The sequence below is a fragment of the Setaria viridis genome, chromosome 2, assembly GCF_005286985.2.
Source record: "Setaria viridis chromosome 2, Setaria_viridis_v4.0, whole genome shotgun sequence".
In the NCBI taxonomy this organism is placed as follows: domain Eukaryota; kingdom Viridiplantae; phylum Streptophyta; class Magnoliopsida; order Poales; family Poaceae; genus Setaria; species Setaria viridis.
The window spans coordinates 39,282,777-39,307,098 of record NC_048264.2 but is presented as its reverse complement, the minus strand read 5'-3'; the positions used below and the strand labels follow the sequence as shown (position 1 = coordinate 39,307,098).

Here is a 24,322-nt window from a genome sequence, read left to right as displayed (position 1 = left end):
CCACTACAAAAAATCTTGAAATCCCTCGATCACGTGAGTTGAATAGGCAAGGGATTTCTTGTAATCCCAAAAATCTTGTAATCTCTCGATCATGTGTGTTGAACAGGCAAGGGATTTCTTGTAGTGCATGACTGCACGTGATCCACTGCCTATTCAACCCACGTGATTCATTGCCTATTCAAACTTCATACAACTCATGTGATTTGCTTCGTTAGTTTTAAAAGCCCTATTCAACCCACTTGATTCACTGCCTATTCAAACTTCATACAGCCCATGTGATTTGCTTCGTTAGTTTTAAAAGCCTGAAAGCAACACAACCCATGTGCGCATCTGAAATAGGTCAAAAGTCAACACGGCAGCGGCCCGCGCGAGGTCGCGCGCTTCGGCGCGAGTGTGACATCACGCAGGATAGCCTTTCCTTTTATAAACAAGTCTTGCGAAAAACTCATCTTTAACTCACACTCAATAGATGCTTCCATTCTTCCAAACCTCCAACTATTCTTTATTCCAAGTTCTGCATACAAAGTGAGTATTGATTGCGCGAGCCACAGAGGTAGGCAGGTAGCTGAACACAAGTGGATCAATTGTTGATACAATTTGGAACTACAGCTACAGCTATAGCTTTCTAATACACCACACCGTTATTATAACCTTTGTTTGTTAGGATTTGCTACAGATTGCAATATAGAGTTGCAAACGATTACCCTTAGTCAATCAAAATTTTTGTAGTTAGCGTTTGATTGCTATTGCTTCTTACCTACTTGGTTTATTTGTCATAGACTATAAATTTGGCTGTGGCTAATCTTGTCACCAAAGTGTGGGGGGAAAAACTAAACTGGAGTACTCATTTATGCAATGTGATGATTTTCAGATGTCAAAAGCCTGACTGCGTGATGTTCAGCGGCCAGCGGTGGTTAGCCAAAGCCGGGCCAAGAATGCAGTGGGCCGGATCTCACAACTCATGCATGGCCTAAATATAACTTGGGCCGTAGAACGGGCCTGGTTTCTTGCCATCCACTTGGGCTGAGGTTTGGATATCTCTCTGGCGTAGTAAAGTTTTTTTTTTTTGAAAAACATAGTGAAGTTTTTCAGCTTCATGAATTTGGGGAGCTAGAGCTGGGGTAGACGAGTCATTTTATTCCCAGTTTATACTTAAAAAAGATATCTAATAATGTTTTATGTCTTATAAATCCAAATCTGCTGTACACGCATAAGTAGTTGCAGTTACATAAACTAGTCCCACAGAACTTGTAATTTTGTTTATAGTTAGGCGCAAATAGTTTTAGTGAGCGTGAGTTATCTCATCATGGATTCTCCAGTGTACATGGCCGATCGGAGGGCCCAAATTGGAGTGCTACTTCAACGGTTAGTTGCCTCATACTGACCGGCCACTTCCTCATTATTCTACATATCCTCCAGAGTCCTAGCCTGATCTAACACGATAAACATTTCCTTGCCTAGAATGAAGGTAGACGATCATGGCAGGCACGAAGCTACATATACTATATCTCGCTTAGCTTAGAAGCTTCAACTAATGGAGTGCATGTCTGCGCAGCTCCTTTCCCTTCCCAAACATGTCTTGACAGGACTGTTGGGCCGGATAATATCCAAACTGATCTACGCACTAGGTACGTAATGATGATGGATACAACTGGATAGAAAAAGATTGATTACTGTTATGTGTTATCTTTTTTAGTGTGACAATGACTAGTGAAATGCAGAAAATGGAAAAACAGTCTACACACCATACATGTATAATGTATTGTTGCTGTCTTGCTGACTGGTAGAGTGGTAGGCACATAGCCTTCATGAGCTGGAAAAAGAGAGGAGGAAAGAGGAGTATCATTTATGCAAGAGAGAAGGCCAATGATCACATAGCTGCAAAATTAGCTACACCTAGTAGGAATGCATGCATGCAACATGTCCCATGGTGCCCCTCCCTGCCCTAATTCAAACTCCCAAACGTACATTGGCCCGCTAGCTATGAGATGATGATAATTATCCCGTGCATGTACAGCAGCCACTCTGTCATTACATGCTTTTCTCTAGCCACAGGCTGTTGTGTTGTTCTTAAGAAATGGTGATTGACATTCTCAATTCTCAAAAAAAAAAGATGAAAAGAAAGAAAGGGGTATTTGAATTTCTACATCACGTATTTACCTGGGAAGCAGAGGAAACGTATACTCTTGTATTCAAGAGACGACATATCGATTAGCCATGGTGTATAGTTGCAGCTGTAATTTTAGTGAAAATGTAGCATAAATCAATGCTAGTTTACCACCAAGACTTGCAATTTTCGTGTACCTTCCAGAGTGTTGACGGCGACAGTCATGAACTTGCACGACCACACTCCAACCACCAACGCAATCAAAATGTCCTGATTGTGGGGCAAATGGCTCACATGCCATACAATTAACATCTTTGAAACGACCTGTCTTGGCACGCCAGACTAGCTCCATAGTTGTAATGTAACAACCCTCATCCAAATCACCAAGAGGTCAACATACAAGGCCTTCTGCTCTTGGCGCTTCATCGCCATTCTTGTGCAACTCATCTCTCCTGCAGGTTGTCTGAACAAGAACAGCAATGAGCGATGGTTCAGGGTTCCCGGGCTTCCACAGCCATAGCTACGATCGCAACTACTCGCGTCCCCTGTTTCGCGTCGCCTCGTTCTCCGACAGCGGCGATGAGCAGGAGCGACATGCGGCGTCACCACGGGGACACAGCCAGAGCATGAGCCGGACAGCATCATACAAGGGGGCAGCACCATCGCGCCTCTCACCGTCAATGAGCAAGATGAGCATGAAGAAACTGCAACAAGTTGTCGATGAGAAGTCAATGGAGGATGAAGGTAAATGGAGTGTAGCCTGTTTTCCTGATGTGTCCTTGAGGTATTTTCTTATAGAGCTTGATGACTTCTGTTCAGAGATGGAGCTGATGAAGGAGAAGTATACCAAGTTGCTGCTTGGGGAGGACATGTCAGGGAGCGGCAAAGGTGTCTGCACTGCTGTAGCCATCACCAATGCCATCACAAATCTCTATGGTATCTATCTATAAAAATTCCAGGTGGATTCATCCTTTAAACTCACTTTGATGCAGAATACAGTGTGCTAACTTCGTTGGTTGTTCTTGGCTGCAGCAACTGTGTTCGGGACCTGCCACAGATTAGAGCCACTGCCACCTGAGAAGAGATCGATGTGGAACAGGGAGATGGACTGCCTCCTCTCCATTTGCGAATATATTGTGGAATTCTCACCGACTGTACAGTCCATGCCTGACGGAAGCACACACGATGTAGTGCCATCAGATCATCAATCATCTCAAACATTCTTGATAAGCTTCATCTCCATTCTCATGGCATATCTTGCTGAGATTCATGTTTCTGATTCCAACAGGTGATGGCGACCTCACCAAGATCAGACATCCTGATGAACCTTCCTGCACTTGAGAAGCTAGAAACCATGCTCCTTGTTAGTCTCGATTCACATGATTCTGAAAGCTCCAAACAATCAATTTTAGAAGCAAAATGTATGACAAAATTTCCTTTTACAGGGTATATTGGACAGCTTTGACAAGCCAGAGTTCTGGTATGCAGATCAGAGGAACCAATCCTTCAATGAAAGCAAGAAGTCATTCCAGCGCAGTGAGGACAAATGGTGGTTACCTGAGCCATGTGTTCCAGACTCTGGACTGTCTGATCACATGCACCGTGAACTGCAGCAAAAGAGAGACCAAGCAAGCCAGATCCACAAGATGGCCATGGAGATCAACAGCGGTATCCTATCTGAAATGCAAGTTCCACTGTCATACTTGGAGACTCTTCCAAAGGTATGTCAGTTGCATAATCTGATCCTCCCAAACAAAGTCCAAACAGTCTCATTCTGTCAAGAGCTCCAATTTTGATAGATGTTATGTTACTCCACAGAGTGGGAGGGTGGGTGTAGGTGATGCCATCTACCGGTATATGTCTTCAGGGGATCAGTTCTCTCCAGAGCACCTCCTCAACTTCCTCAATTTGAGCTCAGAACATGAGGCGCTTGAGATTGCAGACCGCGTTGAAGCCGCTATGTATGTGTGGCGAAGAAAAGCAAGCACGACACACGTGGTGTCCAAATGGGAGAACGTTACCGAGCTGAATGCTGATGGAGACAAGAATCTGGTCCTTGCAAGTAGGGCCAGGAGCCTGCTCCTTTGCTTGAAGCAGAGGTTCCCAGGCCTGTCACAGACTACCCTGGATACAAGCAGGATTCAGTATAACAAGGTAATGGTTAATACTCCCTCCGTCCCAAATTATTATTCGTTTTGGCTTTTCTAGGTACATGACTTTTACTACGTATCTAGACATACCATATATCTAGATGCATAGCAAAAGCTATAAATCTAGAAAAGCCAAAACGAATAGTAATTTGGGACAGAGGGAGTATATAAGAAGCATGCAAATTCAAGATCTATCCATGTTCATCTACATTTTCCTCGTACCAGAAAAGCTCATTCACTACGGAATATACAAGTATACTAACAAGTATACTAATTGATTCTTATGCAAAAAGAACTACATGTACTAACTGTTTCGGTAACTACAAGTGCCCCAGAACCAAAATAAACAGATTTTGCATTCAAGAACCATAATGCATTTCAAGTAACGTTCTTGGATCTTCAATTTACCTGCTTGCAGGACATTGGGCAGGCGATTCTCGAGAGCTACTCAAGGGTGCTGGAAAGTTTGGCTCATAATATAGTCTCATGGATAGATGATATCCTAATTGCCGATGAAAATGCGAAAAAAGGGCACAAGATCAGGATGCAGAAGCAGGTGTTCACCCAGCTTTCTCCACAACGCTGAGCATGGCAAACTAATATACAAATACATATATATTATGTTGCATAGAATTTTTGTGGTTTGCCTTCCTGGAGTGGCGTGCAGTTTTATTGTTGTGATAGGGTGGTGTGGTAGATATAATAATGTACGACAGCTTCATTACCTATGTATGTAGATCATAATGGATGAGAGAAAGAGTTGCAACCAAAAACTTGGGAGTTCCATTCTGTTGCTGTTGGAACATATTCTTCATAATCTACACAATAATCATTTTACTTCCCTCGTGAATGCCATGCCCTGGAAGAGTTAGAGTAAAGAACACCAAGAAATGATCCTGACATGGACACAGAACACTGGTCGTCTTTATGAATTGTAGCCAGTTCTTACGACCTATATGCACCAGATTGATGCTAGCAACAAAATTATGTAGCTATGCAGCTCTACCATAAGAAAACATATATGTGACACCTTCCAATTATGCAACAGCTATTTTTCAAGAATCAGTTGATGTGAATATCTTACAATTGCAGCATCTAATACATTTTCAGGGAGGTTCAAATAGAGTAGATTTCCTCCTTGTATGGGCTGGTACACATGTGATTCCTAGCCCTTCCAATGTTCCTCATCATTTGTGCACCCTGTCTTCTCGAAAACCAAGTACCCACATAAACCAAAATTGAAATACCCATTCCATCATCTCTCAGAAAAGAAAACCTCCCATCGTTTAATCATTGTGGTGTCCTTGTCAACCTGCTTTGAAGGCTTCACTCCCCAATACAAGAAGTTTTTCTCTCTCTTATATACTGGCACAATTTGGGGTAATTTCATCAATGTAAATTTATTATATTTTATTCATGGCACCCTTGTCTTCTCTGGAAAGTCTGGAAAGTTACATTGCCATTTCTCAACAAATTAATCTCTGAATATTTCCTGGTGACAGTGGCAATTTTACATCCCAAAAACAAAGCAATTTGAATAACATGGTAGGTATAGTGCACTGTTGTCTGCTGCAACTGGCTGCCTGAAAGGATTTACCTGGATCTGGAAAAGAGATGATAGATTGAGAGGTTTTATTTGATTGCTCAATAGCTACAATCGGAAAGGAACAAAGCCAACAAAGCATAACACATACTGGAATTTTGAGGGGTTGACCAGTCATGGAGCTTATGCAGCAGGACGCTAGGTGTGCAGCTTCTTCACAGAAGTCCGTAAAAATTGCAGGAATCCCCGTCTGCCTTATTATTTCCTTCAGTGAAAAGAAATACAAATGATAACGAGCATCAGTAAGTAAAGTCTATTGCAGGCTAAGGCAAAACAATACATGATACTATCTGGTAAGCTGAATAATGAATTTTCAATATAATGTCAATGTAACAATAATAATTGACATCACATGATTTCATAAAATATGACCTGATGCTGTTAATTAAGAACAAGATACTTACAATAGTTGGCATCCAACTGGGATATGCGGCCACACCAGCATTTGGGGCAACAATGAGATGAGGGTTTGAGTCCTGCCAAGAGAAAAAAGTATTAGCAGGTAGTCATTTCTGCATGAAGGGAAAACATACTTCAAGCAGTAGCTGCCCAACTGAACTATCTGGTGAGCAAATCGTTTTTAATCAGGCAGTGGTGGCAGGCTCATGGGTAGGTGGTGCTCTTTTCTTTCTTCCTCTTGGGGGCATTAACTTATAACTTTCACGAACATCTCTTTGTAACTAAAATCTCAACTTTTTTTTAAAAAAAATATTGGTTTTTACAGCAGAAATACAGCTGCTAGCAATTAGCAAATGAGCTCTACATATTCCAGTGATTATTGGAGAGTTGAACATACAAAGAAAATGAGCAAGAAATTCAAGCTATAACATAAGCAGATATATATATATATATATATATATATATATGAAAGGTCAACCCCCCCCCCCATCAGGTGTGTGGTGGTTCCCCATTCTCTACCTCTTTACATGGTAATGGTATCAAGAGACCGGATCAAATCGATCCTGATCCCCTCCTTCCGGTGCATCCATCACAGAAGAATTTAGTACTTCTAGAACTAGCTTGAATCTAAAACTATGTATACCACCAGTCAATACAGATGCTGCATGTTAAAGTTTGTCCAGTGTAGCAACGCTACTAGATTTACTCAATCAAGGACATGCTTGACTATAATATGATGGGGAACTCATTTTTTTGTGATAGGAGTAATTGTAGAGAGAACCTTCATTATATCACCGCATCTCTCATGATAGAACCCTTTCCACAGTTTGAGTCTCACTGCAGTGCCACTCAAGTCTTCAGAACCAATAGAAGATTTACAACAGCAGCTCTCATCAGAACAACATGCATATCTGGAAATGTTTACAACCTCACCATCCCTGTCAATAGGTATCATCATACCAGAATCAGGAAAAAGAACATGAACTCAATCAATCATATTTATTGAGCATATAGTAGCTAACTTAAAATGTAGATCTTTTTAATAAAGAACACAATAAACAAATAAAAAGATGATAGAAAAAATACTACTACAACACTTTTTATATTTTACTTCATAGATATAAAATATATAGATATTGATAAAGTTGATAAAGCTAATGACATCAAATTGTCAGGCAAAACACCAAACTATGGATGCCAGACAAACACCAGGAAACACCAAACTGGCTATTAAGTTTATCCTATAACTTAGCGCCAAAATGAAACCTGCTTGTGTTGCTTACCTAGATTCTGGAACTTCTGGTCCCACAAGTTCAATGTGAATCTGGACACCTGGAAATAATGCACGTAGTTCCCCAAATGCTGCAAGCTGTAGTAGCTCCTTCTCAGGCCCTTTAGTCAGTTAAGTTGCACGTGGACATGTCATAAAGACAGCAAAAATCAGTAGCTGCTATCATAATGAATGAGCTATGAATCAAAGTAATCAGAAGAAAGTTTCACTGGATAAATTTGACCATCACCTGAGATGGTATGAAGTAAAACTGGTCAATGATGGTGCGACTACTGACTAACACATGATGTATTGTTAAGTCATAAGTGCATACAGTTCATCCTCATTCCTGAGCGATAAAAATGCAATCTTCACCACCAATGTATGTCCCATGTTTCTAAGACAACATAAACACATAACAACCTAAATTAAGTCCCTTTTCTTTTACAAAAGAGAGGATAACAGCAAAATTTGTCTCACTGAACAGCTTCCAGAGTTACAAATGTCTGCTGTCATATGCATAGTAACACTCAAGAAAAAGTGAAAAAACAGTCTAAGGAAGTTCAACTCCACCAACCAGTAAAAAAGTGCATTCAGGCATGCTCATGTCTTGAATTGATACCAGACTGCTTACTAGTTAATGGCCAGCATAGTGGCCACCAATAACAACCATGTACCAACCAAAATATGCAGCGAAGAAGGCACATATTTCATTCAACAGAGGGCTTGCTTTTCCAGTGAAATTCAATACGAATGAAGTTTGACTTTTCTCACAGTTCTCTCAACAAATGCAGTAAAATGATGAGTTGGCTACTTAAAAAATCTGCAAGAAAAAGTAATCATCTGTAACCAGTCCTAGCATAGTGTAAACATCTTAAAAGTTCTCAAGAAACAGGCTACAGCTTGAGATACCATCATACGATTTCCTTAGGTACTAATGCTTCTACCTTATCATCCTCCATGTCAGTTTGAGAGTTTTACTTTTTTTGTAATATTATTAGCATTCAACAAGAAAAGGAGAAGAGCCATCTACTGATGCTTTCGCACATGCACAGGAGTACTCTAACATAAAAGATGAAACGACGTTACCTAAATAGTGAATGCACAGGGTGTCCTGGCCGTCATATCTGGAGGTTTGGAGGCGAGAGAGTTGAAGGCAATGATATAGAGTAAGTGGCTGCAAAATTGAACCTCAGGATATAGAGTTGAAAGCAATGTCCATAACATGTTGCAGTAAACATACCCAATGAAGTAAAACTGCAACAGGTGAATGCAGGGGAAGGGATCTCCACTGATAATAGTCTTCCCAGCTTGCCAGGACCGCAGGCACCGGATTTTCAGGCTCTGGTATTTACAAAAATGGGATAGTACAATGAGATAAACATACTGCTAGCCACAACAGTACAGCTAGAGATGCACCTGTACATGGGCAGAGGGAGCTTTGCAAGTTCCATTCAGCCGCTAAGCTGTGTAATAGCAGAAAAGCATCAGAAATTGCAATAGTTGCTGAGACTAAAATAAGAGAAAATATAAACAAAAAGCAATGTGATAGTTTGTTTCATGAACAATAAGACATTGAGATATTAACATACACAAGATCAAATTTCTAAGACCACAGGTCCTAGTGAAGCGAAGAAGAGAGCAGCGTGCAGCCACAAATCAAGATTATTCAGATTGATCCATATAAAGACAAAACTGACAAAATGATTAAGAAAAAAAAATGAGGTAAAACAAGCATGTGCCTTGTGTTTCTGGTGCAAAGCAAGATGACCATTTAACATGTTTCTGGTTCAGGTTTGATCACATAAAAAACAGTTTTGTGTGTGTGAAATTGAATTTAAGATAGAGAACTTCCAATCAAATAAGGAGGAAAAGCTCCACAGCAGCATTGCAACTCAAAACAGGTACATAGATCACAGGAGTTCCTTCTCCGATATACCACATTCTCTTTAAATTACTCATGGTGATGTGCAAAGTTAATTAGATTACTTCCCGAAACATGGAAGCTCATAAATTGACATCGACTAATTGTCAAAATGCTTCTCCTCGAAAAGAAAAATAAAATGGAAAAAAAGGAAAACTAAAGTTGTCAAGTGCCTCAAGTTGATTTTTGTAATAGGATTTCAGAAAAAAAAAGTAAACCTTAAGTCCTTCGCAGAAGCAACATCTGTGCCACATATACATTCTGGTTTCCAGAGCCCTTTCTGGTGAAGTTCGATTGATTGAAAAAAGAAGCACCTTGTACTTGGGAATTCATGGTTCTAAAGAAAGGAACAACTTGTAAGATAACTAGACAATCATTAAGCATAGAATGCATAAGTTCTGTACTCTGTATCAAATAACTGATTCATGCTATATATATTAGCTTACAATAATAAATAGAAAAAAATAGATAGTTCATGCGGGTAAAGTGGCACCATGTCATTTCTGGGGAGCTAAAATAGTAATTCTTGAGAAAAGATCTTAGTTGAGGAAAACAATGGGGTACAGAAGTACCAGAGCAGGATGTTCCAAGAATGTGAATGGAAACTGGCTCAGAAGATCAATGCGCCTCATTTGTTCTGCAAACCTTTCACATTCTTCTTTGTGAACTTTCCAATGTATGGTCTGAAAGGATTTAAATAGTATATACAAGTAAGAAAGACCAATAACATAGTTCAAATTTCTCCCTCAAGCACTAGACTTTTCTGGACCCAGTCACTGGTGGATGGAGTCCACATCATGGGGACTTTTATGTGGAGCTTGGGGGTTGCTATGTGCCTTATGAATAGCCTACAGACCCTTCATAAAATGCAAAGTGACCAACACCCTACCCTCCATGAAACTTCAGTGACTCACTGTAGAATGCTAAGTGAACTAAAAAAACCACCTATCCAACCTGCTTTGAATGTTAAACTAAGTTCATCACAATGGTGCCTCTGAGCATCGAGGAATCAAGAGGTACTCGTCCAGTGTTTTGTTGTGGACTAAAACATTACATGACGCATAGTTAGTTACACTGAACAGAATCCATTCAGTTCCAACAATGTTCTGCAAAATTTTAAGCCTCAAAGGTAATAGGCTCCCCGGAATTCCATGAATCCAGGAGCAACCCCCGCTCCAGAGATCGTCCTATTCGGTTTCGGTTTCCAACGACATGTTTGCCACCATCGTTGGGACCCTAGCGGCCAAGCCGTCCCATTCCAGCTTCCTTCCGGTCCCCAAAACCCTCGCTAGAATCTCAAACGGGAGAGCAGAGTGAAGGGTATGAGCTACCTGGTGGGCGCGGGAGCAGTAGGCGACAGCTCCGCAGCTACCGCACCGCCGGTCGGCGAGGTCGCCGGCGCACGGCTCCGCGGCCAGCCCCTTCGCCGCGCACTCCATCGCCGCAACCGGCGGCAGCCCAAGTCAGTCCCCGTTGGTGGACACGACGGACGAGCTCCTCTTTCTTTTCTCGGAGTGGGGAAGGCAGCCCGGCCCATCCGGGCCCAACAAAGACGAGAGCTGCTGACCCAAACGGAGTCCCTGCGGCCCATAAAGCCCAACCGGGGAGTCCCTGGTGTTATCCATGAGTTTCAAAGGAGAAGTGCAAGACATTCAGAAGTTTCGAAGGAGGTCATGAAAACGACATTCAGAAGTGCAAGAATGCCTAAAAAAATAGCTGTGTACTTGCCTATCTAGTAAGGTCTCACCAAGAAACAAATAAAGGATTGCATGAAAATTTATAACATTTGGAAGGCGTATATCCTTCTATGAAATGCAACATTTGTCACACTAGTCATGGCACTTTGGCACCAGCGTTTTTCAGGCAGCGCCATCCCCTTCTCACACGGTCACACCCGCGCCATCTCATTGCTGTTGACCAATCCAATACCTGAGATCCAACCACGTCCAACCCAACACATCAGGCATGGACCATTTGTGAAACCACATTTTCAAAGTCATGTTTCGATGTGGCTGAACTATGCAAATGCAGCGTATCATTATTTGTCAAAAAAACATTTTTTCCATGTAATTATTAATTTTCATGAAACTCTAATGCATACTCTTCCCTCTCCTTCCTGGTATATGATGAGGACTGAGGCCCTGCCCATGCCCTTGCTAGGGATACGCTCAACGTGTGTTAAGGATTGAGACCCTTGCTTTCCCAATTTGATTCTGGAAACAGACTATCAAGTTAAAGTTTGATGCTGGTGGACTGGGGATAGAGTGTATCAAGACTGCAAGTGTGGTGTGGTTTTCTTATGATATTTTCCCAAATAACAAACAAGCGCGAAAAAGGACTATAATTGGCGAAAAAGAGACAAAGTTTGGCATGGCTATGAAGTTTGAAATGGGTAGTTCTTTTTTGCCAATAAGCTGTTCATTAATTTATTTGCTCCTTTTTCATAACAAATGATATCCATGACTGTGTCCAATATATGTGAATGAAAAAATCCCGCGGAAAACAAAATAAAAGTCCTTAATTGATGCTTTATTTCTTTGGGCATAACTTGCTACCTTTAGATTATGTGTGCCTATATAGTCAAACTTCCGTTTAGAACTTTTTTTAGATATATGAAAATCATGCGTAGACTTTGTCTTAAATCTGTCTAATGGTGTTGGCTCATATATATATATATATATATATATATATATATATATATATATATTTGAATTAACATTACTTACAATTTAAAGTAACTTATGGTAGCATGGTCCAGAAACTTTTGATGGTCAAACAATAAAGGAAAAAATAAACATTTAGTCACCATATCATTTATGCCTTAAATAACGCAAGTTAACGAATTGATACGGAAACCTAAGCAATGCCGGGAATCAGAAAGAACAAGAGTAGATGCTCCTAATTTCAGGAGTATATTTAGTACTGTACTACAAGCAAAATGGGGCCGGTTTTGGGCCTGGTCAATATTTAGGCTTGGTTATCATATCGTTTGGGGCCCAATAATAGTAGCCTTGGTTATCAGACTATTTTTTTTAGTCCAATGATATAAATCGCAATATCCCGTTCTTGATTTATTCTTTTCGGCCCACAGACACATGGAAAGCTGTTTCTCTTTTTGTCTATAATTTATTTCTTAATGACATAAATATCTATATCATCCCGGACTTTCGTCCCTCACCTACCCTCTTTCCTCGTCTCCGCAGGTCCCCTGACCAGATCTGGCGACACTATGGCGGCGCCGTCAGCTGTAGCCTACCACCGCACATATGCCCGCCTCCACCACCAACTCCAAACTTAAATCTTGTTGAAGCACCGTTGAAGTTAGAGAAGGTTCCCTAAGCATAAATCGCATCACAAGTGAGAGTGCAAAATCAGATCTGGTGATACTTCCCTTGCCAGTCGCCGAACACCACAAAACTGTTGCACCTCATCTCCAGATGCAGATCTCGTCGGAGCCACATCAAAGTTAGAGAACAAACCGGCTGCGGATCTTATCGCAAATCGGGCAGGTAACAAAATCAGATTTGTACGTATGAATACAATTATAGCAAATTCTTCATTCTAACATTTGACCCGGTAGGTTACCACCGCCTCTCCCACCATCCCAACTCAAATCTCGTTGAAGCATCCAAATCGCGTCACAAGTCAGAGTGCAAAATCGGATCTGTGGTCCCCGCACCGTAGGCTGCCAACCACCACAAATCCGTTGCACCTCACTTCCCCGTATGCAGATCTTGTCGAAACCACACTAAAGTTAGGGAACAAGCCGTGGATCTCACCACAAATCGGGCAGGTAAGAAAATCAAATTTGTAAGTATAGATACAATTTGGCAAATTCTTCATTCTAACATTTGATCTGTAGGTTGCCACCGCCGTCACCACCCTACCGTGTCTCCGGCTCGGCAGCCGGGAGACTTGGGGTTGTATATGCGAGATGAATCCGGATGGTGGTGCGTGCCGGGAGTGTCGAGACAACCAGTTGATATCTCCTTGCTGCCGTGCAGGGCTTCTCCGTCGGAGCCCCCGAACACGGCGCCGCACTGAAGGAGCAGACCACATCAGTGCCTTGCCTGATGACTTACGCCTAAAGATTGTCTCTCACCTAGATTGCGCCCGAGCTGCTGCCAGCATGAGCCTGCTATCTAGCAACTGGAAAGGCCTCTGGAGACGCCTCCCTAAGCTTGACTTCCACAACATCGCACCCGACCCACTTATTGCAGCGCTCCATCAGGTTGTCGGCCCTGCGGGATCCCTGAACATCTACCTCCAGATCCACCACAAACTCTCAGCAGCCCGCGTCTCCTCAATTCTCCGTGCCGCTGCACCTGTTAAACCAGCCAACCTTCATGCCGTGTTCTTTATGGACGAACACGCAGATACTTCAGTTCCCATTGAACTGCCCGTCTTTGATCGCGCCACCTCGATAAAGCTATCTTTTCCTCCATTGGAGACCACACTCCTCCCAACAGGAGATTTCACAAAGCTTGAGACCCTATACCTCATTTTCTGCAACATTGACCTCGGTGGTTTGCTTCCCTACTGCCCTAAGCTGCGCAAGCTTAAGATTTCCTGTGGGCCGCTTGACTCGATAAAGGTCCACTCGAACTCACTAGAGGAGCTAGATGTGTATACCCTTTCGAATCTTCGGGTTATCGACATTGTGACCCCTAAGCTTAAGAAGTTGAGGTTTGCTTCTAATGAAGGAACTGAAGATGAGTTCAGCTTGTCCTTCTCGGCACCATTGCTGGATGATCTATCATGGCAGTGGTGGTGTCTATCTTCGTTTGGTGCATTATGGCGCCTGTGGTCCCTGAAATTGAAGACAGTAGAGCCTCATGGGCGCACGCATCTAGCAAGCAATGGGGAAAGCTCATGTTTGCAGCTGCAGCAACGTCCCCATGACAACATCCTCTTGCTGAAGATGGGGAGAAGTGTACGTGTGTTCTGCTGCTCAGTTCCCAACTGCATGTTATAACTAAGCATATCTCTTACGGTGTACTTTTAAATTGTTGCAGCGTTATGCTAGAAATGTCTTCCGCAGCTTTGGATGTGATATATCTCGAATTCCAGTAAGAAGAATTTCTATTTTGGAGCTGGATATTACAACAGGACGGCATGTTTATGGAGCGGTGGTGTTGGAAGTACTTCGGTTTTGTACCTCTATACAAAGGCTTAAGATCGTGTTAAATCGACGTCAGGTATTTGTTACTTATTGATATATTCATAACAGATGCAGTGGTTCTAGTTATATGCTTGAGATTCGATGATGTTGTGAAACATCATTACCATACTTCATTTTGTTTTAGGAGAGAAAACGCAGAGGAACATGCCCTGCAAGTTGCCCTTGTGACCAGCCTAGGAATTGGAGAAGTCAAAGTATCACCTTGATCAATCTTAAAGAAGTAGAAGTGGAGGGATTCAGTGGAGATGATCATGAAGTTGATTTGTTGAAAGTGATAACCAGAAGGGCGACAATGCTTGAAGGAGTGACCTTGAAGTTCTATCAAAAATTCTCATTAGAATGCAGTGCATTCAAGGAAATCCCCAGCATTTTAATAGCTCATCCTTCAGTGAAATTTAATATCTTTAACTATTATCATGTCCAAGAGTCTAGCATGAATGATTCGGATTCGGAAATCCTAGAGGTAACAAGACATGCTATACTTTATCATATTTATATAGCCATAACTAAACTTGGTGATTTATCACTAACTGTTGGGCTGTTTTCCCCTGAAATGCTATTAAATTAAGTTATTAGCTCTGTGAGTGTTGTTTATGATGATTTCACAGTATGTTGATGGTTGCATTGAGTAATAGCTAAATTATGCATTCTAGTACAATGAATGGACCATGCATGCTTTTTTCCAATCCTTCTCTACTGTAAAAGCAGTATCTTCTTTTCTTGTTTGAATTGATGACCAGCTTACTAAATCCTATTATATTGTTCGCTTATTAATTGAGTAATCAGTAGTTTCCATGGGCATCTTCGCTAATTTTATTAGTATGCTACTTTTATGTTTTCAACTAGTCAAGGACCAGGGAGGCCGACCCAGCTGTGTCATTTCTCTCTTGCAAAAAATGTGATATTTTTCTTAAACATCCATATTTTCAGCTTTGGCCATCTAAAAAAATATGATGTATTTGGAAATTTAATTTTTATGATATGTGCAGGATACTTCGAGTGATGATGATGACTAGAGATTATCTAGCAAAGATTCTGCCGCTGCTTCAGTGTCAACATCCATCTCTTCTGGAAGAAATCCATAATGGGTGGTCCCTCCCACCCCCACAACACCACCCGTTTCCTGGCATTTGATAGAACTTGTGTAATGAAAAAAATGGTGTAATATTAATGCCTTTGGCTGTATGGTACCCTTGGAGTTTTTTCTGTTGTTTTGAGGTTTAAAAAAATCATTTGACAATGTTTATGCTTGGATTCAATATGTGATGGGTTTAAAACTCCATGTATTTGCATGCTCTTGATGATCTTGTGATTGTTTGGATGTGATGATTTCGAGGTTATAGATTCTTCTTGCTATCAATGAAGAAGAGGTGCACCTGTGAGCTCAGTTTCCAATAGCCAAACCCAACATGAAAGAGCATTTGTGGTCACCGAAGTTGATCGAAGCGTTTGCGTAGTTGTGGGTCCACTCAAAACGCCTTGCTGCCAATGATGTGGCAAAGCTGCAGAAATCAGCAGCGAAGAGTATTCATTCATGTTGCCGTTGGTCAAGATGAACCACATTTTTTTAGGATAGAGTTATGGGGTTCGACGTCCATGCCCAGACCAAGAAAGTCGATGATTCTTATTATATGTCTACCAGGTGGTATGTTGGTTTCAATGCACTCGAGAGTGCACAACCTCCCATTCATACTTTCGATGGTGTTACTAGGATTTAGGAGTCCACGTGCGGATCGGCACCCGTTCAAGTCAGAACCTCACCTAGAAGAACATGACCACACCAACGGCAACGCTAGGACTTTGTGTGTCTGTGCGCAGGGGAAGACATAGAGCTCAGGGCCATGGGGCTTGATGCATCGTCACTTGGCTGCCTCCTTGCAATTGCAATACGCTGGTGTTGAAACCTAGCTATGTATGCTTGCAAATTGTAAGGGATGCATATTAAATTATTAATCCTTCGGTGATGGTAGCAAATGATTTTTTTACTATCATGCGCTATGTCGTGCTGGACATCCATCTAAATATTGAATTTCTTACAATTAATCACTAATTATGAATTTGCCCCCGATGCTTGACAACACCGCGATGCTACTTACCAGCTCCCTTTCAGTTTTCACAAACTTGTCTTCTTGAGAAATGAATGTGTTTCAAGTTAATTTTGAATTTAGATAACTTTAAAATTGAGAACAGATCTATAACCAACTGTACAGGTCCAGCATTAAATAATATATTCGTATATGCATCGGTGTAATATTATTGTCTCCAATTCAAATATGAGAAAATTAAGTGGATCTTCTTCATCATCAGTAAGGTCTCAACAAGTCTTCCTATTTGCAAAACTTAAACTCATCATGCAAAGTTGAATCTAATTCCACATAGTTGTTTTATGATTATCATGTTCTACTATAGCCAATTTTGTGTACTTTTATCTCTGAAGTTCCTAATGGAAGTTGAGCTGGTGAGCATGGAGAAATAGAGCAGAGATTTCCTTTTCTGATTTGCTTCCTTTCATGTGACACTTCCGTCTTTGGTTGTTATTTGACAGTACTATATTTTCTGGTGTTATGATTTGTCTAGGCTATCCCTCCATCCCAAATTATAGGTCGTTTTGGCATTTATATGTTCATAACTTTTGCTATTCATCTACTCCCTCCGTTCCAATTTATAGGTCGTTTTGGTTTTTCTAGATGCATAACTTTTAGCTATGCACCTAGATATATGTTTATGTCTAGATACATAGTAAATACTATGAATCTAGAAAAGCCAAAACGGTCTATAATTTGAAACGGAGGGAGTAGATATACACAATGCCTAGATGCATAATAAAAACTATAAATCTATAAATGTCAAAATGACCTACAATTTGAGTTGGAGGGGTACTTCAGGTAATTGATGGAGTTTAACTAGCAACAAGCATCAACGTGCTAAACTCTATAAGGTATTCACTGGCGTCACACTGCCAAGGGCAGGTTTAATATCAGCTGAAAGAAGTGCAACTGCTACTCCTACATCGCAGAGGAACTTGTTTGACAAATATAGTATAATCTCTGAAATTTTATCTGACGATAGTGTAGATATGGATTTGGTATATCGTGGGTTGAAAACTCTTGGCATTTCTGCTCTTATGTGATTGGTTGGATGTGATGGTTCTGACATTATGATTTTTTCCTGTTGGCCATGGAGAAGACAAGCATCCATGAGTTTGGTTTCTAATGGACGCCCATGCAATAACCACCTTCCAGTGTTGGTGGCAAACAATTTTCCATAATCAGATATGTGGATGCCACATAACTTCTTTATAATAGCTGCTGGATCCACACATCAAGCATCGATGAGCTCTTACTAGTTACTACTTGTCATAATCTGACATACAATCGTACAAGGCTATGTTACACATCTCAAGAATTGAATTCCTTGAGTTGGGTTAGAAGGTCACATGGTCATCGTTCATGTCCTCACTTTAGCAAACCTTGCTCTCTTCTCTTCTATATCTTCCTGGCCACCATTGATACCCTCATCGATAGTTTGTTGCTGCAAAATGTATAAACGATTTACTTACAAATAAAGTAATGAAATTCACAGTGATCACTATTCAAGCTAGTTAGGCTGTACATTTTGGGTGTATAAGATGATTGAACTTTATTATAAACATATGGATCAGTTTTTTTACCATGGCGTTCAGTAAGTAGATTCAGAAAACCCAAGAAAATAGCTTCTTGTTAGCCATTGCTAACCTTTGTCCACTGTTATGGTTTATACACAATCTGAACATGCAAACAAATATAGGGCAAAGCACCTACCTGGCTACCTGTTGTCCTGGAACCCTGCTCATTGAAGCTTGCTTTATCCTCTGTGCGGCTAGAAGCCGTGAGGCAATTTCCGCTCCTAGTGCCGCAAGAACCTTGTCAACCTCCTCTTCAATTTCATCTTCTGGATCCTCGGAATCTAAAGCTGAATCAACTATTTCATTAACCATCTCTTCCATTACCTCCACCTAAATGGACCAAACTAAGAATGGTTAGATAGAAGTTCCAAGGTCTAAAGATCAATCTGGCAACTGTCTCATGAACATAAAGATTTCCTCAATGCAGGATTCACAGACTTTGAACTAAAGATGCAAATAAAAGTGCTGGCTGCAGACGTTTAAGAACAGCTAATATCACTACATACATTACCTTCAGCATTTCTTTGCCGAATTGCTGCATTGTAACAGCCAGTTCCGGAGCTTTCATTAGATCGTTAACAATGTTCATAACTTCAGCACTCTTTGACAAACACTCGTTAGTTCTTTTAGTTCCTGTAGTTCACAGTAACATAATTTTGAGTTCATACAAAATGTAAGAGAAAATTACTTTGGAGTTCAGATATGTCAAGCTTCAATAACAGATGAAAGACTCTTAAGAATCAATACACTTAGAAGTATTCTGATAAACTACACAAATATTTTGATCCACCCAAATGAAGATTTGAATACTGATAAAGATATGAAGTGCCACGGTATTTGATTGGCTGATGGATTGAAGTTTAAAAATTTACAACAAGTTTAACTCTAGCAATAAAAAGTCCATATAATCCAACAATCATGCACTCACTTAAAACACCAAAACTGATTGGAATTATGCACTCATAATCAAATGGTATTGCAGAAGTTTCTATGGTGAAGTAAACACATGATTCTTAAGACAGACCATGTATTGTAGCTGTTCGCTCATTCCATTCAGAAGCTTCTCACAGTAGACTCAAGTTTATAAAAGTAAACCCTCGAGCAAAAGCGAAAAATATTGATGATGCAAACTAGATTCAAGAAACAGGTTAAATAATCCAGTGGCATTCATGTATTAGTGGATGAAGAGCAGTCATATTTCCTAACAACTTAAGTAACTGTTGATGACTGGGAAATTCCTGCAATTGGATATTGTCTAGAGAAATTACTTGGTACTTTCAGGTACTTATCCTTCCAGGAGCTCATAAAAAAACAATAACTCGTACCAATAATTTCTCCAAGCCGCATGAATACTGAACTTATGTGAGCCTTGTTTTCATAAAGGCGGCTCAGAGCACGTCTTGATCTCACCAATTCCTTAGCTAGAGTCTGGCACATGCAAACAAATAGGAAGCCAATTGTAAAAGTAGGGTATACAAGATCATTTGCACTTACTGGTAAGAAATCAACATTGGGATCAATCAGAATTCAAATCCTTATAATGCATATAGAATCAATATAAATGCAGGGCACCAGAAAGCACGGGTTCCCAACTTCCCATGAGAACTGAGGAGTGGAAGCGAGGAACTTGAACATTTGGCATTTACCGATCAGTTTAATCTAATAAAAGGTTCACCAAGCATCGGTCCCAGTGCAGTGTTTGCTTGAACAAGAATAAGATGAGACTCAGCGCACCTTGACAGAGGCCATGTCGTTGCGTTTGGCAGCCTCCCTGATGGCCTTCTCCACCTTCTTCTCCTCCCTCGGCGCCTCTGCGGAAACACAAGCGCAAGCGGTTCTCAGAACAATACGATGCCGATCAATCGAAAAAACTCCACGGACCGCGCGAGGCGAGAGTGAACTGAACCCCCGATCGATCATCAACTCCCAACCGCAGATCCGACCCCGACCGAGCTCACGCACGAGATTGAAGGGGGGATACATACACGGAAAAGGAAAGGGGCCAGGAGAGGGAGGCGGGGATCGGAGGACCTTGGACGCGGCGGTCGAGGCCGAGGCGCTCGTTGCGGAGGCGGCCCCTGCCACTCGCGCAGCTGCAGCAGGCCCTTGAGCATCTCCATCTGCGAACTGATTCCCCGCCGGCCGCTCTAAAACCCTTCGCCGGCCGTGCTTAATCCCTCGTCGGTCGTCCTTCCGTCGGTACGCTAGCACAAACGCTTTCTCTTCGGACACCAATCCAACTGAGAAATTTCGGTATTTTGATCAACCTGTTCGAGTTCAAGTACGGAGTATGTATGGATTAAGGATTATGACATATCATGGGCTACTTGTTGCATTACGATGGGTTACGTGGGCTGGGCTCAAAGATAGGCCCAGCCAAGCGATCGATCATTAGTTCCAATTCCAACCATTCCTCTTCCGAATTCAAAATCCCCAACCCCAACCAATTCCATTCCTCCACGGCAACGGCTCAGCAGAACCAGCACGACATGGACGACGGCGACCTCGACTCCGCCGCACTCTGGGCCGCCGTCGACTCCGCCGCCGCCCGGGCCTCCCGCGTCCGCTGCGCCTCCGGCGACGAGGAACACCGCGGCGAGGTGCTGCAGCCCGCCCGCCCGTTCAAGTCTCCGCGGCTCGCCTCCGCCTCCTACGCCACGCCGCCGCCGCCCGCGCCGGTGCCCCTGCCTCTACCCCCGCCCCAGGCTCACGCCTCGCCCTGCGGTACACCCGACGCCGCGGCGGCCGCCAGGAGCCGGCTCGTAGTCGTCGATAGCCCGATCCCTGAGCCCTGGGGAATTCGGGGGCCCATCCCTGCCGACGGGTGCTTGCTGCCCTGCCTCTCCGTGGCCAACTTCAGAAAGTACCAGGAAGTAGCCCTCTCGGTGCGATCTCCTCCTCCCTCCCCCTCTATATCTGCCGTGCCTGCGTGATCGGTCCATCGTTACATTAACACGTCAAATCACACTACTGCTCCTCGTTTACTTGCAATTTGCAAGCTATAGAGACTAATTTTGAGATTTAGTTACCGAGAAAGCTTCATCAGACCCATTTTTTATAAATACTAAACTGTAATTGCATAATTACCGAGATGGGAGCCTCTTACCTGGAATTGTAATTTGCATAACTGCCATTGCATTGGAGTTTGGATGCAAATGAGCAGTGTGTTTATTGAGGATCACGAACAATCAGCAAGCTAATAGACAAGCTAGAGTTGTTTCAGCATCTTACAATATCGAAACATATCCAGTAGACTCAATTGGCTACCAGCCTACCACTAAATGGAGTGACCCCCTTAGTTTTGTAGTTACTTAGCTGTTTTATAATGTGTTAAATACAGTTAATATCTGTGTGATTGTGTGGATGGTCTAGCCTAAATTTTATTCGCTCGTTAGGAAAAACCATATGTCAAACTTATGTACTCCGACAAGGTAACTTTGTTCAGTAACAATTTATGCACTGCATATGTGATTTCTGCACCCGATTTTGCATTATTTTGTCTTTTAAGATTTGCCATGTTCATTGTGTCGGTAAGGCTACTTGTGGAAACGGAGCAAGAAACTTGATTATCAACCTGCTGTAGAATTGTTCCTTGATGGATACTAATGTTCATTGCCTCGGTATGACTACATGTGGACAGCCTGGGATCCAGCGTCTTTCCTGCTTTTGAAAATTCCAGCATACCATTCTGATCTTAGAAATTATGCTATTATATGAACTAGTTTTAGTAAGAGAAATCTGTTAATCAGATCAATGCGCTGTCAAATTGGAAAACAAAAGATGGCATCAATGGGTGGATAGACAAATGGCATACAATTATACTTGCGTAATGCAAGTATTCTGGTCATGTTTCTGTACTGGGAAATTGTCTTCTCAAGAACACAACCTAGTATAGCTGCTTCACCTAGATTTATGACAACGAATATTAGTATAGCTGCTTCACCTTATATTCATGATTTCCCTGTTTGGTTACAGATTTTGGAGAAAAGCGACTATACTTCTATCAGTGGGAATTCATACATCAAGAAATCAGGTCCTTAACTTTACGCTACTGTTACTATGAGTTGTGATTTGTTGATGAAACCATCGTGGTGCTTACTTGTCTAGCTTTTCAGGGTGGAGAAAAATATCTTGCTTCTTCAATATCTCGTTTGAAATCAAGGATCGCTCCATCGAGTTTGATGAAGACCGCAATGTCAAGCGTGCTGAATTTCTTGTTCGAGCGTCAATGCTGTATGTCACTTAATGAAATCAAGAATTATTTTCTGTAAAGCTTGCCTGCCCTTTCTGCTTCTTTTAGTATGTTATTTATTAAGCACTATTAACTTTTCTTCTTCTTTTTTGTATTTAAAGTGGTGGCAGGTTCTCAGATGGTTGGGGCTCATGTGATCGGCGAGAGAAAAGGTTTAACAAACCAAACCATGATATTCCTAGTACAGCTGAAACTAGAGCTAAGAACAAGGCTTGCCAGGTATGGAAGGCTTCAGAACTTCTCCACCTTCTGTGTCATTTACATGTTGTGATTCTATTTCACAACTATTGATGCTAGAATTTAAAAAAAGTAGAAAGGGGGTGAGCAGATGGTCTGTTTCCAATCGTCCAAGAAAGAATGTCACTGTATCTTGTAGAGTGATCAATCTTATATCATGGATAAGTATTGTGTTGGGCATGAGGTGTGTTTACAACCAAAACAGCATTATGAGATAATGCCCCATTTTGTAGGAGCTGGTAATGTTTTCCCTATAGATCTTTAGTAAAATCATTATTACCCAAGGTCACAGGAATCTTGCAGAAATGAACACTGTATGTGAATGTAATCTCCAACATTGTCTATTGACATGATGGATTAGCATGAACTTTTACTGGTTATATTTCGAGTGTGTGCATGTGCATGTGTTACATTGTTTCACTGTATTTTCTCTAGACTCTAGAGTACTAGTTTTTCCAATTTACATGTAAAACAACATGATTTCTGTGGTTGGAAAAATCCTTGGAAGTAGGTTTGAACCATGCCCATCATATTCTAGTTCAAAATTCAAAATGCACAGTTTGTGTTTTATTATATGAAATCAAACGATATGTGAAGGTTTAATCATTCTTGCTGTAAATGTCTTCCCCAGGATCTTCTAGGCATTGGAAATAACCGTCCGGGATGAGACATGGAAGAAAAAGTGACACGAGTTTTGGTTCAGATACAACCTCTTCCATACTGCTAAACTGAAGACTAAAACGGCACACCAAAGGCATTATTACAAGCAAAAGTTGAGCTAAACATAAGACTAATTTCCCTTGCATTATTATAGTACACTAAACTTGAGCTGATGCAAGCAAATGGATACTGCAACATAAGTCGCTTGTACTGATAGTAGAGTAATATGTAAATGGTGTCTACTGTCTGGTGCATCGGTTTATATGTTTGGGCATCTGTATGGCATATAAACTGCAACTGCTGTACCTTTGCTGGCATGGCCTTAAGAAGTTGTATATAGTAATATAGAGGCGTTTTTGGGCAGTTTGTCTTACTTGTTACAGGATTCCAGGTATTTGTGTGTTGTTCCCAAAAATCAGTAAAGGCAATGTGTTTGTATAATGCATTCCTGTTCCAGGTATTCTCAACGCTTGAGTAACTATCACTACAATTTCTTGAATAAGATGCATCATTTTTCTTGAAATAGCACCAGGAAGATTTTAATATCTGCTTTAGTAAAACATGATGCCCAAAATCACCTTTCTGATAGTAATTATTTTTGCCAAGCTACTAGTTTGTCTGTTCATTTCCCAGTAGGCCAGTGTACTGCTGTATTCTTTCTTTGTAGGTAAGCAGTTGTTTTGTATGTTCTTTGCGTATTAACCTGTCCTCGATAGCTCAGTCAAGCTTCTGAGGCAACAATATTACCGAAGAAGCTGTTCAACCTTCCTCACGTTTCACCATCGTCTCTTCATCGCTGGCAGCCTGACATCGTCCTGGATCCTGTGAACCCCGCTCATGAGCTCTGTTTTCTTTCAGCATTCCGTTTTCAACA

At 41.5% G+C, this 24,322-nt stretch overlaps 4 protein-coding genes and 1 pseudogene across 4 annotated transcripts; 3 read left to right on the top strand and 2 right to left on the bottom strand.

Moving 5' to 3' along the window:
* Nucleotides 1-2,393: 2,393 nt before the first annotated feature.
* LOC117843758 (rop guanine nucleotide exchange factor 3) lies at nt 2,394-5,098 on the top strand. The gene is made up of 7 exons (XM_034724453.2): nt 2,394-2,851; nt 2,927-3,043; nt 3,140-3,294; nt 3,396-3,470; nt 3,553-3,828; nt 3,926-4,261; nt 4,676-5,098. The coding sequence occupies exons 1-7, from the start codon at nt 2,587-2,589 to the stop codon at nt 4,841-4,843; spliced, it is 1,392 nt and encodes a 463-aa protein (XP_034580344.1). The 5' UTR covers nt 2,394-2,586; the 3' UTR covers nt 4,844-5,098.
* Nucleotides 5,099-5,294: 196 nt separating this feature from the next.
* On the bottom strand, nt 5,295-10,944 carry LOC117843760 (uncharacterized). Its single transcript, XM_034724457.2, has 11 exons — nt 10,785-10,944; nt 10,026-10,136; nt 9,672-9,790; nt 8,949-8,995; nt 8,773-8,873; nt 8,619-8,706; nt 7,543-7,651; nt 7,041-7,197; nt 6,265-6,336; nt 5,952-6,065; nt 5,295-5,860 (listed from the first exon to the last, which is right to left on the bottom strand). The coding sequence occupies exons 1-11, from the start codon at nt 10,890-10,892 to the stop codon at nt 5,768-5,770; spliced, it is 1,119 nt and encodes a 372-aa protein (XP_034580348.1). The 5' UTR covers nt 10,893-10,944; the 3' UTR covers nt 5,295-5,767.
* Nucleotides 10,945-13,361: 2,417 nt separating this feature from the next.
* On the top strand, nt 13,362-15,911 carry LOC117844384 (uncharacterized). Its single transcript, XM_034725099.2, has 4 exons — nt 13,362-14,386; nt 14,469-14,651; nt 14,760-15,098; nt 15,625-15,911. The coding sequence occupies exons 1-4, from the start codon at nt 13,388-13,390 to the stop codon at nt 15,649-15,651; spliced, it is 1,548 nt and encodes a 515-aa protein (XP_034580990.1). The 5' UTR covers nt 13,362-13,387; the 3' UTR covers nt 15,652-15,911.
* A 1,982-nt stretch (nt 15,912-17,893) lies between these two features.
* Nucleotides 17,894-20,588, bottom strand: LOC117843289 (vacuolar protein sorting-associated protein 24 homolog 1-like; annotated as a pseudogene).
* Nucleotides 20,589-20,722: 134 nt separating this feature from the next.
* Nucleotides 20,723-23,811, top strand: LOC117842795 (uncharacterized). Its single transcript, XM_034723308.2, has 5 exons — nt 20,723-21,184; nt 22,275-22,332; nt 22,415-22,532; nt 22,653-22,770; nt 23,420-23,811. The coding sequence occupies exons 1-5, from the start codon at nt 20,789-20,791 to the stop codon at nt 23,453-23,455; spliced, it is 726 nt and encodes a 241-aa protein (XP_034579199.1). The 5' UTR covers nt 20,723-20,788; the 3' UTR covers nt 23,456-23,811.
* The last annotated feature ends 511 nt before the right edge of the window (nt 23,812-24,322 follow it).